General features: G+C 44.1%; 1 protein-coding gene across 3 annotated transcripts in view; it reads right to left on the bottom strand.

Annotated features, from left to right (window-relative positions):
* Nucleotides 1-15145, bottom strand: part of LOC111159392 (stromal interaction molecule 1) — a 188181-nt gene that overhangs the window by 33142 nt on the left and 139894 nt on the right. For all 3 annotated transcript variants that reach the window (XM_022521813.1, XM_022521811.1, XM_022521814.1), the window contains exons 4-5: nt 6210-6321; nt 2858-2973 (exon numbers count right to left, since the gene is read on the bottom strand). In XM_022521813.1, the coding sequence (XP_022377521.1) occupies nt 2858-2973; nt 6210-6321 (228 nt within the window). The remainder of the gene's footprint in view (nt 1-2857; nt 2974-6209; nt 6322-15145) is intronic.

Below are 15145 nucleotides of genomic sequence, written 5' to 3' on the forward strand. Positions count from 1 at the left end.
TGTCTTCTTACCTCTCAGAAAACACTGTTGCTGCCCTCTGACTCCGGTAGGTTAGGTCACATGTAAGCTATAGGCTATATGAAGGTAGCCTAGGAGAAAATACCCCTCCCATGCTGGTATCAGCCTAACCTGCTACACTAGCCCCTCTTGCTAGCTCTGGCCCCCTGGATCCATTATCTGCACCTAGGACTCTGGTTCCCATGCTTTCCAGCCCCAGCTGATGTTCCCAGGTAGAATCCTTGCCTACTTTGACCTGCAGTTTCTAATGCACCCTTTCAGATATGGTAAAACCTATTTTGATACAGAACAATAACAGTCGGGGCGCCTGGGTGGCTCAGTGGGTTAAGCCGCTGCCTACGGCTCGGGTCATGATCTCAGGGTCCTGGGATCGAGCCCCACATCAGGCTCTCTGGTCAGCGGGGAGCCTGCTTCCCCCTCTCTCTCTGCCTGCCTCTCTGCCTACTTGTGATCTCTTGTCTGTCAAATAAATAAATAAAATCTTTAAAAAAAAATAACAATAACAGTCTGATAATATATCTCAGAAGACTAAAGAAGACTTTCAGGCTGCGAAAGTCCTCCCCTTCCTGGCGGGGAACAGAGGACAGCCTCTGCAAAAGTAGCCTAGCTTTTATTATTGGGTTTGATTCTTCTGCTGTAAGAGTCTTGCTAGTGTATACAAAGAAACGGGGGTGTAAGCTGTTCATGGGAAAGCCTAGCAAAGCTCCCTTCCATTTTTCAAGACTCAGCTCAAGAATGGTCTTCTCCATAAAGCTTCTTGGACTCAAATTGAAAACTTGTCCCCATTTTGTGCTCCCAGCTGAACTCTGGAAAGGTTTCCATGATAGCTATAACACTGTATTTGCTGATCACTTACTGTATTGTTGATGTGCTTATCTCCATTTAGATGGAACTTTTTTTTTTTTAAGATTTTATTTATTTGTCAAAGAGAGAGAGAGCACACGCAAGAGAGAGAGAGAGCTTAAGCAGGGGGAGTGGCAGGCAGAGGGAGAAGGAGGCTCCCTGCTGAGCAAGGAGCCGTGCAGGACTTGATCATGACCTGAAGGCAGATGCTTAACTCATGAGCCACCCAGGTGTCCCTAGATGGAGCTTCTTGAAAGCAGGGACCCTGTCATTTAAACTGGTATACAGTAGTTGTTCAATAAATGTTAGTGAATGAGAGGCCTTTGCTCAGTAGTGGGCCTCCCATAAACGCTAGAGCCATCCATTGTGTCATTTATTCAAAACTTATAAATGAATGGTAAGCAAAAATGTACCCTAAGACAGAAAGAAAGAAAGAAAAACAAGCAAGCAAGAGAAGAGGAAGAGAAAGAGAAAGAGAAAAAGGAAACCAGTTTTCCTTCATGTTGCTTTGTTTCACATTTTCAAAAGACACAGACCTTCTGGAAAAGGCAAAACAACAGAAAAGTTAAAAAAAAAAAAAAAAGACCAGTGGCTGTCAGGGATTGAGGGGGAGGGAAGGATACATAGGTGGAGCACAGAGGATCTTTAGGGCAGTGAACTAGCCTATATGACACTGTAATGATGGTAGGTCATGTCATTTTACACTTGTCCAAACCCATAGACTGTGCAACACCAAGAGTCAAGTCCGATATAAAGTGTGGACTCTTGAGTGCTGGTGATATGTCAGTGTAGGTTCATCATTTGTTACAAATGTACCACTCAGGGTGGGGGGAGGGTGTGCTGTTAACCATGGAGGGGACTATGCAGGTATGGGGGCAGGGGCATATAGGAGATCTGTGTATCTTCACCCAATTTTGATGCAAACCTAGGACTACGCTTAAAAATAAAGCTTAGTAGAAATTTAAAAAACAAAAAAGGACAGACCCACCCACCTCTAATGAGACATCAGCTTGGGCGCCATCAAGCCAAACGCATGGATGGGAAAATGTTCTACAGTCTCCAACCCTGCCCGCTAGCTGCTTCTCTGGACTGATTCCTGGTTCTACAGCATTCTGCTGCTGGCATCCTCAACCGATGCCAACAGCCCCAAAGGGCAGGAAGTGGGCCCTAGAAGCCTGCTTGGTAAAGATTAATTTTCTAAGAAATCTTACCAGTTTTGTTCCCCAAGAGTTCACTTAGAATAAGGAAAAGGATGGCAGGGTTGGCCATTCCCACCTTGCAGATCTTCAGGAATTAAACAACCTAATGCTCTCAAGTAATCCCTGGCTGAACAGACTATTCCTTCCTTCCGCCTGAGTATGTCTCTGTGACTCCGCGGAAGCCCACGGAGACCTCTGTGGCTGTTCAAGGACAGAAGATGATCAGCAATCAGTTCATACACTCTGCATGTCCACAGTGAAAGCAAGGAACAGCTAAATGGCACTCAGACCCTGTGGGTTCCTTATTATCTCTGAGCACACCCTTCATATTTCAGCTTTTGTATTCTTGCTCCGGCTGTTTCTTCCACCTAGAATTTTCTCTCCTGCCACCTGCACAGAATAAAGCCCTACCCACCCTTACAGGCAGAGGTCACATGCCACCTCTTCTACAGGATGCCTTCTCTATCCCTCCTCTGGAACTCAGAAGCATTGTGTACCTCTCCGGAACATTCATTTTATCCCTTTAGAGCAGAATAGGATTCATCCAGATCTCCCTCTAGGGTCCAGCACAGAACTGGCATAAAGTGAGTATTTTCTTAATGTATCTAATGAATGGACCTTGCATCTGGCTGGATTAAAATATAACACTATTCGATACCTCATGTTTTCATTTCTTAGTGGAAAGAGCAGAGGTGCTGCCTTGCAGGTACGCCCAGGAGACCCAGGACCACAGCCTGCCACCCCCACAGCCTCAGGTCCCACGGTACATCAGCAGCCCTTCTCTCCGCAGCACTCACAGAGAGGAGGCCCAAACAGCACTGTGTCCAGGGCCTTCAGCTGCAGCTTCTGCCGATGGCTCCGGTCTGTCATCTTCAGCACAGTCCCTGTCATGGTGGTGTTGGTCACAGCGAGCCTGTTGAAACAAAGAGGAGGAACTCAGTTTCCTGCCACTAAAACCAGGAGGGTTACCGGTAGGATTACCCACCTCCTCCAGGAACACTTCCATGACCTCTAGCTCTTGGTGATAGCTCCCCTCTGCACTCCAGAACACAGAGTCTATACCAGTGGTTTTCAACAGGGAGTAAGGAAGGACACATAACATTTACCGAAAATGTTCCCCTTTCTGCCCATGTCCACCATCTCCTGAGAATGCTACTCTCTGAGGATTATCCATCTGTGACCATTCCCACACCCGACTGCAAATTTTCTGTCATGTTTCTCCTGCCAGGGATTATCCACTATACACCTGTCCCCATACTCCCACCATTTGTAAATGCATTCTCCTGTCCAACCCAGCTCCACACCCCATGCCACATGACCCAGTGATTCTGAGGGCCTCTGATCCTGACCCACTGCCATTAAGTACAAACCTGCTGATGACAAACTGCATTAGTCTTGTTATCCTGTATCTGAGTCACTGCAATTTACTCCCAGTCAGATTACTGTAATTTTTTATGACCTTCAACATACTATTCATGATGACTCTAATAAGAGAGGGTCTGTAAACAAGAAAATGACCCAGGAAAAACTGGACTTTGTTTCTCTTCTGCTGGAACACAGTGGGTATAGGAGGAGACGGGTATAAGATATGAAAGGTTATCAGTGCACTGGTCTGGGCCCCACACATGAGCATTTACCACTATCCTACTCCATGAAGGCAGTGCTCTTTTCTGATGCATAGTTTTGTCTCCCACGATAGAAAAGAGCCCTCTGACATCGTGGTGTATGATTTACACTCCTCCCTGGGCATGCAGGAGCAGCTACTTCCTTCTCTAGCCCTGGGAAGCAATCAAGCCAGCCCGCCTGTAAGAGAGACACTGCGATGGGGCGGGGGGTGGGGGTCAGCAGGTAAAGGGGTTAGGAGATGAAGCTTCTGGTCCCAGCTGAGTCAGCAACTCACTTGTCTGATCCTGAGCAGCTTGGTCTCTCCTCTGGGACCCCATTCTCCTCCTGTGTAAACTTATGGAAAATCAGATGCTTCCTACAAGCCTGAGAGTTCTCAGGGCTCCTCTTTAGAGAGAACACTTCTACCAGGTGTACTGGCCTTCATCTAACTCATCAAAATAAGTGTCATCTTTTCCACAGTCTATTTGTCAAAGAAATCTAAGAATTGGAATAGTATCTATTTCTGAGCAATGAGAGAAATGAGAAAGGAGCTAATATTTACCAAGCAACTGCTGTGTATCTTGTACCATTCTGACACTTTGCATACAACACCTTAGTCCTCTGACTTTAGAAACACAGTTCTGTCATTAGGTCCACTTCACAGGTAAGAAAACCGGGACTTAGAGCTACCTGCCCAAAGTCACACAGCAAGTAAATGGCAAAGGCAGGAAATGAACTCAAATCTTTCAGACTCTTCTTCCAATTATACCATGCTGCCTCCTTCCCACACACCAAGCACACCAAACACTGAGGCTCCATGCTTCCTACTCTCACTAAGGTGCCACAGCTTGGCTTCCTCTACCCCTCTGCCTAACTTGGCGGGGTCTGGCTACAAGAGGGCTACATGAGCCCATGACCTGAGAACTGACTTCTTATCCTATGTTTTAAGGATAATGTTTATCCTTAGAGTTTTAATCTAAGCCATAGCTATTCCTCAAGATGGAATGAGCCAGGAATCCACAAGGCAATGCTGCTGTTTCCATGGGTAATGAGAAAGAAACCTAAATCCTGGAGCTTCATGGTCAGTCATCTATTTAATGGGGTCTAATGCATTTCTTTGTCCTCAGGGCCCAGGAGAGAACCCTGCCCAGGGTAGATGATTGGTAACGTTTTGTTAAAGAGAACTGCACTGAATATTTCCAGGAAGCCTATCTTCAACTACATGGGGAAAGAGGGAGATGCAGTGGAAAAAAGCAGGGCACTTAGAACCAGGGAGACCTGGGTTCAGTCCCAGCTCCGCCACTTACCAGTTTGGATTAAATCATAAAATATCTGAAATTCAGTTTGCTCACCCAAAAGCTGGGGTAGTTAATTCCTTCCTCCCAGAATTGTGAGGGTCAATTGAAATAATAGGTAGGCAAGTATTCTATAAGGGGATGTACCAACATTAGGATTATTACTCTCTCCAGAGTAGAGGAAGCTGTGAAGAGAAGGCTACAGGTAACAGAGGAGGGAACGGGCAGCTCATCTGGGCCTGGACAGCAGTGCCCAGTAGCTCTGGGGGTAGAGGCTGCCATGTGTGGGCATTCCAACAGCTTCACCTTCCCCTTTCCCCTTTGTGGAAGCTCACAACCAGGTGCACCTACGTAACAAGATGACAGATTATATGTAAGCAGCACTTACCAGACAGTGAGCCCTTTGAGGGCAGGGGCAGGCTGTTGTCATCTTTATCCCCAGCACCCAGTACAAGTGCTTGGCACAGAGCAGGTACCCAGTAAATATGTGTCGAATGAATAAGTAAATGGATTAATAACTGAATGACACATGGCACTAGTTTGACATCACAAGAAGCCCACACAGTGTTCCATCCCTTCCCCTCTCCCGCCGCAGGCCCCGGCACACTGTGCCTGTGAAGGAGGCAGAGTTAGGGGACCGCAGCCCTTGCAAGAGTCTTTCCGGAAAGGAGGCTGGGGCCGAGGGAGTCACGCCAGCCTTGCACTGCCTCTTTAGAGCAGATACGCGGCATATGGATAATTCAGGGGAGGCTAACAGAGCCCCGAGGCTCCTGCTGGGGGTACAGCAAAAGAGGAAAGAAACATCCACAGGCTTTGAAGTCTATCCAGATCTAGTTTCAAATCAGTTTTGCCTTTAACTAGGCATGTGACCTTGGAAACGTTACTTAGCCATGTTCACCATCTATATGCAATAACACCTACCTTACAGGATTGATGCGAGAATTAAATGAGATACTGTATACAACGTGTTGAACAGCAGTGCTTGCCACGTGCTAAGCGCTAAGCATCCAATAAACGACAGCTCTTAGTACTATGCCCAAGAGTGGCAGGAATACTAAATGAGAGAACGGATGCCAAGTGACTGTCATGCTTTATGGTAAGTGCACGATAGACGTGAGAAGAGGAGAGGTCTACAGATTCTGCCCTGGAAAGGGTGGAACCTCGCTTAACTGGCCAGAGCAACCTGAAAGTAGGCGACCCCCCCCCATTCCCCACACCCCCAGGGGAGGGAATCCAGTCTCCTCCTGACCTTGGCATGGCATGGCCACTAAGTTGCAGCTTCCGGAAGGTCTCCTCATATTGAGGCAGCTCCACATATGTGATCAGCCACTGCACCACCTCGTCCACGGTCCAGTTGTACACTGTGGGAAGAGACAAGCCAAGCCATGATTCCAGAATGCAAGCACTACCGGAACTTACCGTCAGAGTCACACCGGCCTTCTCACTGACCGCATACTTCTGTGGTTATCATCTCCCCCTCCCACAGAATCCTAAGTGTTATGGAGTACATACTGTACTTTCTGTTTGACCTGTAGGGGATGGACTCGCTCTTCCACTACACCAGCATTTGGGATGAAGTCATCCTGAACTAGAATACGATCATGATAATACTACTACTAAATGCCATTCTTTACCTGCACCTACTACGTGACAGGTACTATTCTAGGAGCCACCTATGTATTAACTCATGTGAAAGATGATATATTAACTCATGTGAAAGATGATATATTAACTCATGTGAAAGAACTACTACCATGTGAAAGATAAGTCCTGTTTTATCCCTATTTCACAGATGAAAAAACTGAATACAGAGACATTGTATATAACTTTCCCAAAGCTGCGCAGCTAGGAATTGGTAAAGCAAAGGTCTGGACTCAAGCAATGTGGCTCCAGACCTTGCTCTCAGCCATTATGTACTCTTGTGCTCTCATGCCTTCTCTCTCTACTTGACAGATAAACAGATGGCTGGATGGATGATATCCAGGATATGTGTATCAGATGACACCCACTAACACTGGCATGCTGAACCTAAAAAGCCTGGGAGCAACTGAGTTTCAGCAAAAACATCATTTTATTGGATTTGAAGTTTGCTTTTACTTAATGTATCAGTCTGGTTTTGTTTATATTTGTATACAAATTTTATATAGTGACTTAAACCTCATTTTGTTTATACACTTTTAAATAATAATTATTATAACAAAAACAAAGTCAGCATCGTAGGTCCAAGATAAATTATTTCCCTTAAAAGGAATCTGTACATTCCTCAAGTTTGAAAATGACTGCTATGAGCAGCAAGAAGCCAAAAAAGTTCTGAAGCAGAATGAAATAGTGAGATTCTCAGCCACTTCTCTTAAGGTCCGTCCATGTCTTTCCCAAAAATTACCTTTCATCAGAATGCTGTCCCGTTTCCCTCTAAACGTCAGACAACAGTGAAGACATGGACTATGTCCCATTCACTGTTGCCCACCCCACCCCACTATCTCTAAAGCAGGGCTACTCTGTGGGACCTGGGTGGCTCAGCCGGTTAAGTGTCCAACTCTTGATGCTGATTCAGGTCATGATCTCAGGGTCGTGGGATCAAGCCCCAAGTCAGGCTCTGTGCTCAGAAGGGAGTCTGCCTGAAGACTCTCTCTCTTCCTCTTTCCTCTTCCCCTCTCCTGCTACCCCTCTCCCCAACAGTCTCTTTCTTGGCCTCTAAAATAAAGAAATAAATCATAAAACAAAATAAAATAGTATACATACATATACATACATATACATACATAGTAGCATCAATAAGAATTTACTCAAAGAAGAATGACTCCCACATGAGGAGTTCCAGACATGTTCTGACTGTGGGCCCCCAAACAGAAACAACAATCTCCTTAAATACACAGCAGCAACAGCGCAGGTGTTGGGCTGTTTGTGTCACGCTCAGGGAAGCTGGAGAAGCTGGAAGGCTGAACCTGCCCCTTCATTCTCCTACCTCCCCTATAGTGCGGCCCAGCCCATGGTACAGACTAGACACTCAGACACCCGGCAGGAAACAAGGTTGAAGGAAAAAAATGCTCCAATCTCTCAATATCCTCAAGAAGCTTCTAGAATTCAGGAGGGAAGTTCTGAAACTGAGAGACTTTGAGGGTAAGCTACCTGCAGAGGCACAGGAGATGAGAAGGGGAAGGGGCTTGGGGAGATCTAGTGCCCCCAGACTGCATCCCAAAGGCTTAGGCTAAGGGTGTTTAGTCATTGCTTGGTTAAATTTTGAATTCCCAGACTAGAAAACATTGAAAAGAAGACAGAAATTAATGTCCAAGAGCTACGTTCAAATCCTAGGGCTTGGGAAAGGAGGGATGAAAGATCAGGGTTAGAAAAGTGGGACATGGGGCACCTGGGTGGCTCAGTCGTTAAGCGTATGCCTTCAGCTCATGGTCCTGGGATGGAGCCCCACATGGGACTCACTGCTTGGCGGGAAGCCTGCTTCTCCCTCTCCCTCTCCCCCTCCCCCTGCTTGTGTTCCTTCTCTCGCTGTGTCTCTCTCTGCCAAATAAATAAACAAAATATTTTAAAAAAATACTCTGTAGTAATGTTGAATACTAATAAATTTATTTTAAAAGAAAGAAAGAAAGAAAAGTGGGACGTATTAGCCTTTCTTCCTGAGAAGGAACGTATCTGCCTCTGTACACATCTGTCGACATGACAAATGTGCTTGTTCACTATGGTCTGGAATGCCGGCTAGTGAAGGTGTAGCAGAGTGACACACAGATCTGTGGCAGACAGACAAGTACCGGCCTGTGAAGTGCGGGGAACAACACGCTCCCGCCACTGCTGCCAAGGGCGCTCGGCCGTGTCTCACACAAAGGGGCCTTTCTGCTTGGCATGTGGAGTGGAAAGAAGGCCACTTTTTTGTTGCTAGAAAGGCCTGCGGCTAGCTGAGCTACAAGGGCCTTTTGTCTCCTGGGAGGACGCCTTAATACAAGTGCAAGCACAGACGCAGGCGTGTGGGAACTCCTCTAGCTGCACCCTCTGCCATGGTGCAGATGGGCAGGAGGCACTCTCGACCAGGGCTTCTCAGTCTGCCCCGCTGACATTCTGGGCAGGATAATTCCTTGTCAGGGTGCCGTCCTCTGCCACGGAGTGTGTTTAACAATATTCCTCAGCATCTAGCCACTAGACGTAGCATGCTGCCACTTGTGACCCTCAGAAATGTCTCTGGGTACTGCCAAATGTTCCCTGGAGGACAAGATGCCCCACCCCACCCACCCCAGCTGGGAACCACTGTTCTAAACACTACATTAAGTGAGACAGAGGGGCTGTACGGGGGCCACCGTACTCCAGGAAGGATGGACTCTCAACATAGTCAGCCACTACATGGCTAAGCTATAGGGGAAAGGATAAGGGCTTCAGCTGTGAGGATAAGTCTCAAGATAGTTCTTCTGTGCGTGTGCATGTGCGTGTGTATGCTCCACACATCATTCTGTTACCAGGGCAGACACCCTATCTGGGTAGGTTCGGCAGCATGGTATGACCATCCAGAGTCACCGCAGTCTGAGCGAAGTAAGCCAGGACGGGCAGCATCCTTGTCAGAGGGCAACTCTGTGTCCCTCTCGCTCAGTAGTCAAGGCGAGATATAAGGGCCTCTTGCCCCTAAGGTTCCAATATCTAAAAGCTAGAAGTCTTGTTCTGCTTTCTTATTCCAAAAGAGAAAATGGGAAGAATCTCCAGGCCAAAGTGAGGAAGAAGGTAAAAGCAAGTACTGAGAGCTGTGGCTGTCAGCAGAAGGCCACAGAATTTGGCAAGGACAGAACTTTAAAGGTGAGTCCTGTTCAAAGAACATGAACTCCAATTTGTCTGGAGTCGAAGGGTAACATATAGAGATAAGAAGAGTAAGGCATTACTGAGGCCAAATGATAAAAGGCCTTGCACACCGGTAGTCTCAAAGTCCAAAATCATTTATTCACTGAAAAAAACGAAAATAAAAACAAACATCAAACACCTACTACTTGCCAGGCACTGCTCTAGGAGCTAGGGATACAACAGTACACACAACAGAGCCACAGATCCCTGGTGCTTATACGCCGGTGGAGAGAGACAAGCTAAAACACCATAAACAAATATATATTCTATGTTGGGTGGTGATAAGTACAATGAAGAAAAATAAAGCAGAGTAAGAGAATAAAGAACGGCACTTCCTCAGATCAGTTCGGGGAAGGTCTCTGATGAGGTGACACTGGAACAGAAAGTGAAATGAAGGTGTGAGCCATGTGCACACTCGGGGGAAAAGGCATTCCAGAAAGATGCAACAGTAAGTATTACTCCCTAGCACTTGAGCTATAGCGATACCTCCGGGAATATGCCAGAACAGATCCTCAGACTTGGCCAATTCTTTCTCTTGCCAGAGAAAGAATAAGCAGTAAGAAGTGGGCTCCTGAATCATGATCTCTTTCCCCTAATGGACGGGTGATGTCTCCAAATGAAGCCCTTGTTTAGTTTTGTGGTTTCAAGCCCACATCCCAAAAGAACCACGTCTGCCAGTCCCTTCTTTGCATCTCCCTCACAAAGCCTTAGTCACTTGATCTCTCAGTCAGCTTTTGTTCAGCCCTTTGGTCAGCCAGTCAGCACAGTGGTTAAGAAGGTGGGTTTCTATTTGAATTCGGGATCTGATGCTTACTAGATGTAGGACCACAGACAAGTTACTTAACCTTTCTGGGCCTCCTTTTTTGTCACCTATAAAATGGTGAGGACCACAGGTCTCACATCACAAGAGCAAAGCGAACATATGGGAAGCTCCTAGCATACATAAATGCCAAGGAAATATTAGCTATTATTAACATCACTGTTCACCAAGCTATCTTTGGCTACCTACTCTGGTAGGTTCCCGGTGAGTTACTACATACAGAGACCAATATGCACAACTTCTGTCACAAGGGCTCTCTTCTAGAGAAGGAGCCATATAAGAAAACACATGAGGATAAGACAGTGTGATAAGTGTTACATCACAGGTATTTATGGGGTGACACGGGGGACCAAGAGAGGAATGGACTGACTGCTAGAGTGAGACAGAAAAGGCATCACAAAGCCTAGCTTCTTATCTGGCTCCTCTGGATAGAGAGCACTCCCAGACACCTACAGAATCTTACCAAAGTGGCCCTCCCTCAAAAGTAGTTCGTGGCATAGGCCTATGGTTTGTCTTTCTGAGTGGTTTCCTTCTGGCTTTCACTAGCAGCTTGCCATCTGCGCCTAGAAGGAGGCAGGGGTCTTGGTTTTCTGATGTGGTGTCAACCTCGAGCCCTGAATCATCACTGCAAAAAGAATCCGGCCCTCAGGCCCAGGCCTCATGTGACAGGCACACTAGGCCACCCTGCACCAACCAGGTTGACGTGGCTGCAGAGCAGGAAGAGAACCTAGGTGTCAGAATGTCGAACGATCTTGTTTAAGATCACACAATGGCAGAGGCAAGGACAAACTTTCGTCTCCCTCATCCCTACACTGGGCCAGGCCCTGTGCTCGGTGTTAAGATATAAAAATCACATAAGATAATGTCCTCAAGCAGTCTGGTGTGAAAACAGGCAAGGGAACAGATAGTTGCAATTAGTGTGCTAAATGCCATTATGAGATAAGGGTAAGGAGCTGTGGGAACACAGTAGGCACTTAACCTAGCGTATGGTTTCCGGGGAAGATTTCATAAAGAAGGGTATACTTAAATTGAGTCTTAAATGTCAAATAGAATTTAATCAGATCAACAAGGGGGAAGGACAGAGGAAACAGTATATATGAAAGCAGCAAGGGATGAAAGGAAATGATATATCCCAGTAACTGCAAATAAATCAGTGCAGCCATAGAACAGATGTGGTGAAAAGTTGTAGAAAATAAGGGGCACCTGTACCCCAATGTTCATAGCAGCAATGTCCACAATAGCCAAACTATGGAAAGAGCCCAGATGTCCATCCGCAGATGAATGGATAATGAATATGTAGGATATATATACAACAGAATATTACTCAGCCATCAAAAAGAATGAAATCTTGCCATTTGCAACAACATGGATGGAACTAGAGGGTATTATGCTAAGCAAAATCAGTCAGTCAGAGAAAGACAAATACCATATGATTTCACTCACGTGTGGAATTTCAGAAACAAAACAGATGAACATAAGGAAAAGGAAGGGAAAATAAAATAAGAGAAAAACAGAGAGGGAGGCAAAGCATAAGAGACTCTTAACTACAGGAAACAAACAGGGTTGCTGGAGGGGATGGGGAGATAGGGTAACTGGGTGATAGGCATTAAGGAGGGCACTTGTTGTGATGAGCACTGGGTATTATATGCACCTGATGAATCACTAAGTTCTACCTCTGGAACTAGTAATATACCATATTTTAACTAAATTAAACTTAAATTAAAAATTTCAGCAAAAATGAACTTTTGGGACTTCGAGGTAAAAATCTTCTGCATAGTAAAGGAAACAGTCAACAAAACTAAGAACCCACTCAACAGGAAAAGATATTTGCAAATGACATTACAGGTAAAGGGATGGTATCTGAGATCTTTAAAGAACTTATCAAACTCAACAAACAAGAAACAAACAATCCAATTAAAAAAGGGGCAGAAGACATGAACAGACACTTATCCAAAGAAGACATGCAAATGGCTAACAGACTCATGAAAAAATGCTCAACATCACTAACCATCAGGGAAATACAAATCAAAACCACAGTAAGATATCACCTTACATCAGTCAGAACGGCAAAAATTAACAAAACAGTTAACAACAAATGTTAGCAAGGATGTGGAGAAAGGGGAACCCTCTTAACTGTTGGTGGGAATGCAAGCTGGTACAGCCACTCTGGAAAACAGTATGGAGGTTCTTTAAGACGTTAAAAATAGAGCTACCCTATGACCCAGCAATTGCACTGCTAGGTATTGACTCCGAAGATACAGATGTAGTGAAAAGAAAGGGAATATGCACCCCAGTGTTCATAGCAGCAATGTCCACAATAGCCAAACTGTGGAAGGAGCCAAGAAGCCCTTCAACAAATGAATGGATAAAGAAGATGTGGTACATATATACAATAGAATATTACTCAGCTATCAGAAAGGATGAATACCCACATTTGCATCAAATGGATGGAAATGGAGGGGATTATGCTAAGTAAACTAAGTCACTCAGAGAAAGACAATTATCACATGGTTTCACTCAGTGGAACATAAGGAATAGCATGGAGGATGATAGCTGAAGGGAGGCAAAAGTGAAGAAGAGATCAGAGAGGGAGATGAACCATGAGAGACTATGGACTCCAGGAAACAAACTGAGAGTTTCAGAAGGGATGGGCATAGAGGAATGGGGTAGCCAGGTGATGGGTATTGAGGAGGGCATATGTTGCGATGAGCACTGGGTGTTATACACTACTAATGAATCACTGAACACTACATCAAAAACTAATGATGTACTATATATAGTAGTTAACTAAACATAATAAAAATTTTTAATTAAATTTTTCAAAAAAAATAAGAAAAATAAGTAGATCACAGAAATAAGCATGGGCCTGATATGCTAATCTAGCACAATGCCAGGTATATAGAAGGTATTCAGTTAATTTTTTTCTTTTTTTAAAGCAGACATGTTTACAGTAACTTTTGGGGCCAATACTACAAAGGTGAATAGGGCATGATGGAGAAACACAGTATTAAAATATGAAGAAACTCTCAGAATATAAAAGACAACCAGCTTTTTATTTATATATACATATAAAATCTTTTTCTCCCAACTGAGATAGTTCCGTTGAGATTACAAATGGACATTTAATTTTAATGCATCTAACATCTCATAGATAAACATTTTAAAAAATCAATGGCATTTTCTATAATAATTTGTTTCATCAACAACTACTGAGCTTTCAAGTACATTATTTTGTTGAGTCCCAAATGAGACAGGAGTTGTAACCTAAGCTTACTGCTAATTCTATAGAAACTCAAGTGTTACCTAACCAATAGAAGAGCCAATATTTTTATATCTTCAAAATAACATATGATTATCATATATGATTACACAGGAATTTACTTGTACCATCTTTAGCAATACCGTTATTCATCCAAGTTCTAATTAAGAGTATTTCTTCCACCCAGGAATTTGGTATCCTAGCATGACTGTTTCATTATTTTTAAAAAAAATTTTTTTTTGATGAGAAGCCACTGAACAATGTAAGCAGAGATATGGCCAAATATTTACTTTTGAAAGATCTCTCTGGAACCAATCAAAGGACAAACTGCAATAGAGCTAGAATGAGTCAAGAATAGTATGAAAGCATCCAAGCAAAAGATAATTAAGCTGAGGTTTCTGCTTCAGGCTAAGATGAAGTAACAAGAATGGAATTCATCCTCCCTCCTGAAACAACCAAAACAAAAAAAAAAACGAAAAAAAACAGGAGGAAAAAAAAATACAAAATATATGAAACAATGGTTTTCAAGACACTGGACATCAGCCTAGAATGGACAGTGATCTTTGAGAGATAGTAAACAAATGAGGCAGGTGATACAATTGCCCTAGCTTCTGGCTTTGAGAAAAGTTTCAGGCTACAATGCAGAGAGTGGAACTGGAGTTGAGAGGGAAGAAATGGAAGTACACTACTGTGTGGTTCTTACACTATATATGTGATAAGATCTAATAATATCTTGAGAAACCTCATGTATTATTGGTGGGAATGTAAACTAGTGTGGTCACCATGGAATGCAGTATGGAGTTTCCTTAAAAAATTAAAAATAAAATTAACATATGATTCAGTAATTCTACTACTAGGTATTTACCCAAAGAAAATGTATGCATCTAATTTGAAAAAATGTATGCATCCCTGTTTACTGCAGCATGATTTACAATAGCCAAGACATGAAAGCAACCTAAGTATCCATTGGTAGATGAATAAAGAAGATATGATATATATACAATGGAACACTACTCAGCCACAAAGAAGAATGAGATCTTACCATATGCAAAAACATAGTGGCCAGTGTGTGAAGTAAATAAGTCAGACAGAGAAAAATAAATACCATATGATTTAACTTACATGTGGAATCTAAAAAACAAAGCAGAAACAGACCCATAAAACAGAGAACAAACTTGTGGTTGCCAGAGGAGAAGGGACAAGGGGAAAGGGCAAAATGGGTGAAGTGCAGTGGGATGTACAGGCTTCCAGACAGAATGAATTAAGTCACAAC

The sequence above is a fragment of the Enhydra lutris genome, unplaced genomic scaffold, assembly GCF_002288905.1.
Source record: "Enhydra lutris kenyoni isolate GAN:26980312 unplaced genomic scaffold, ASM228890v2 scaffoldscaffold68, whole genome shotgun sequence".
Lineage (NCBI taxonomy): Eukaryota > Metazoa > Chordata > Mammalia > Carnivora > Mustelidae > Enhydra > Enhydra lutris.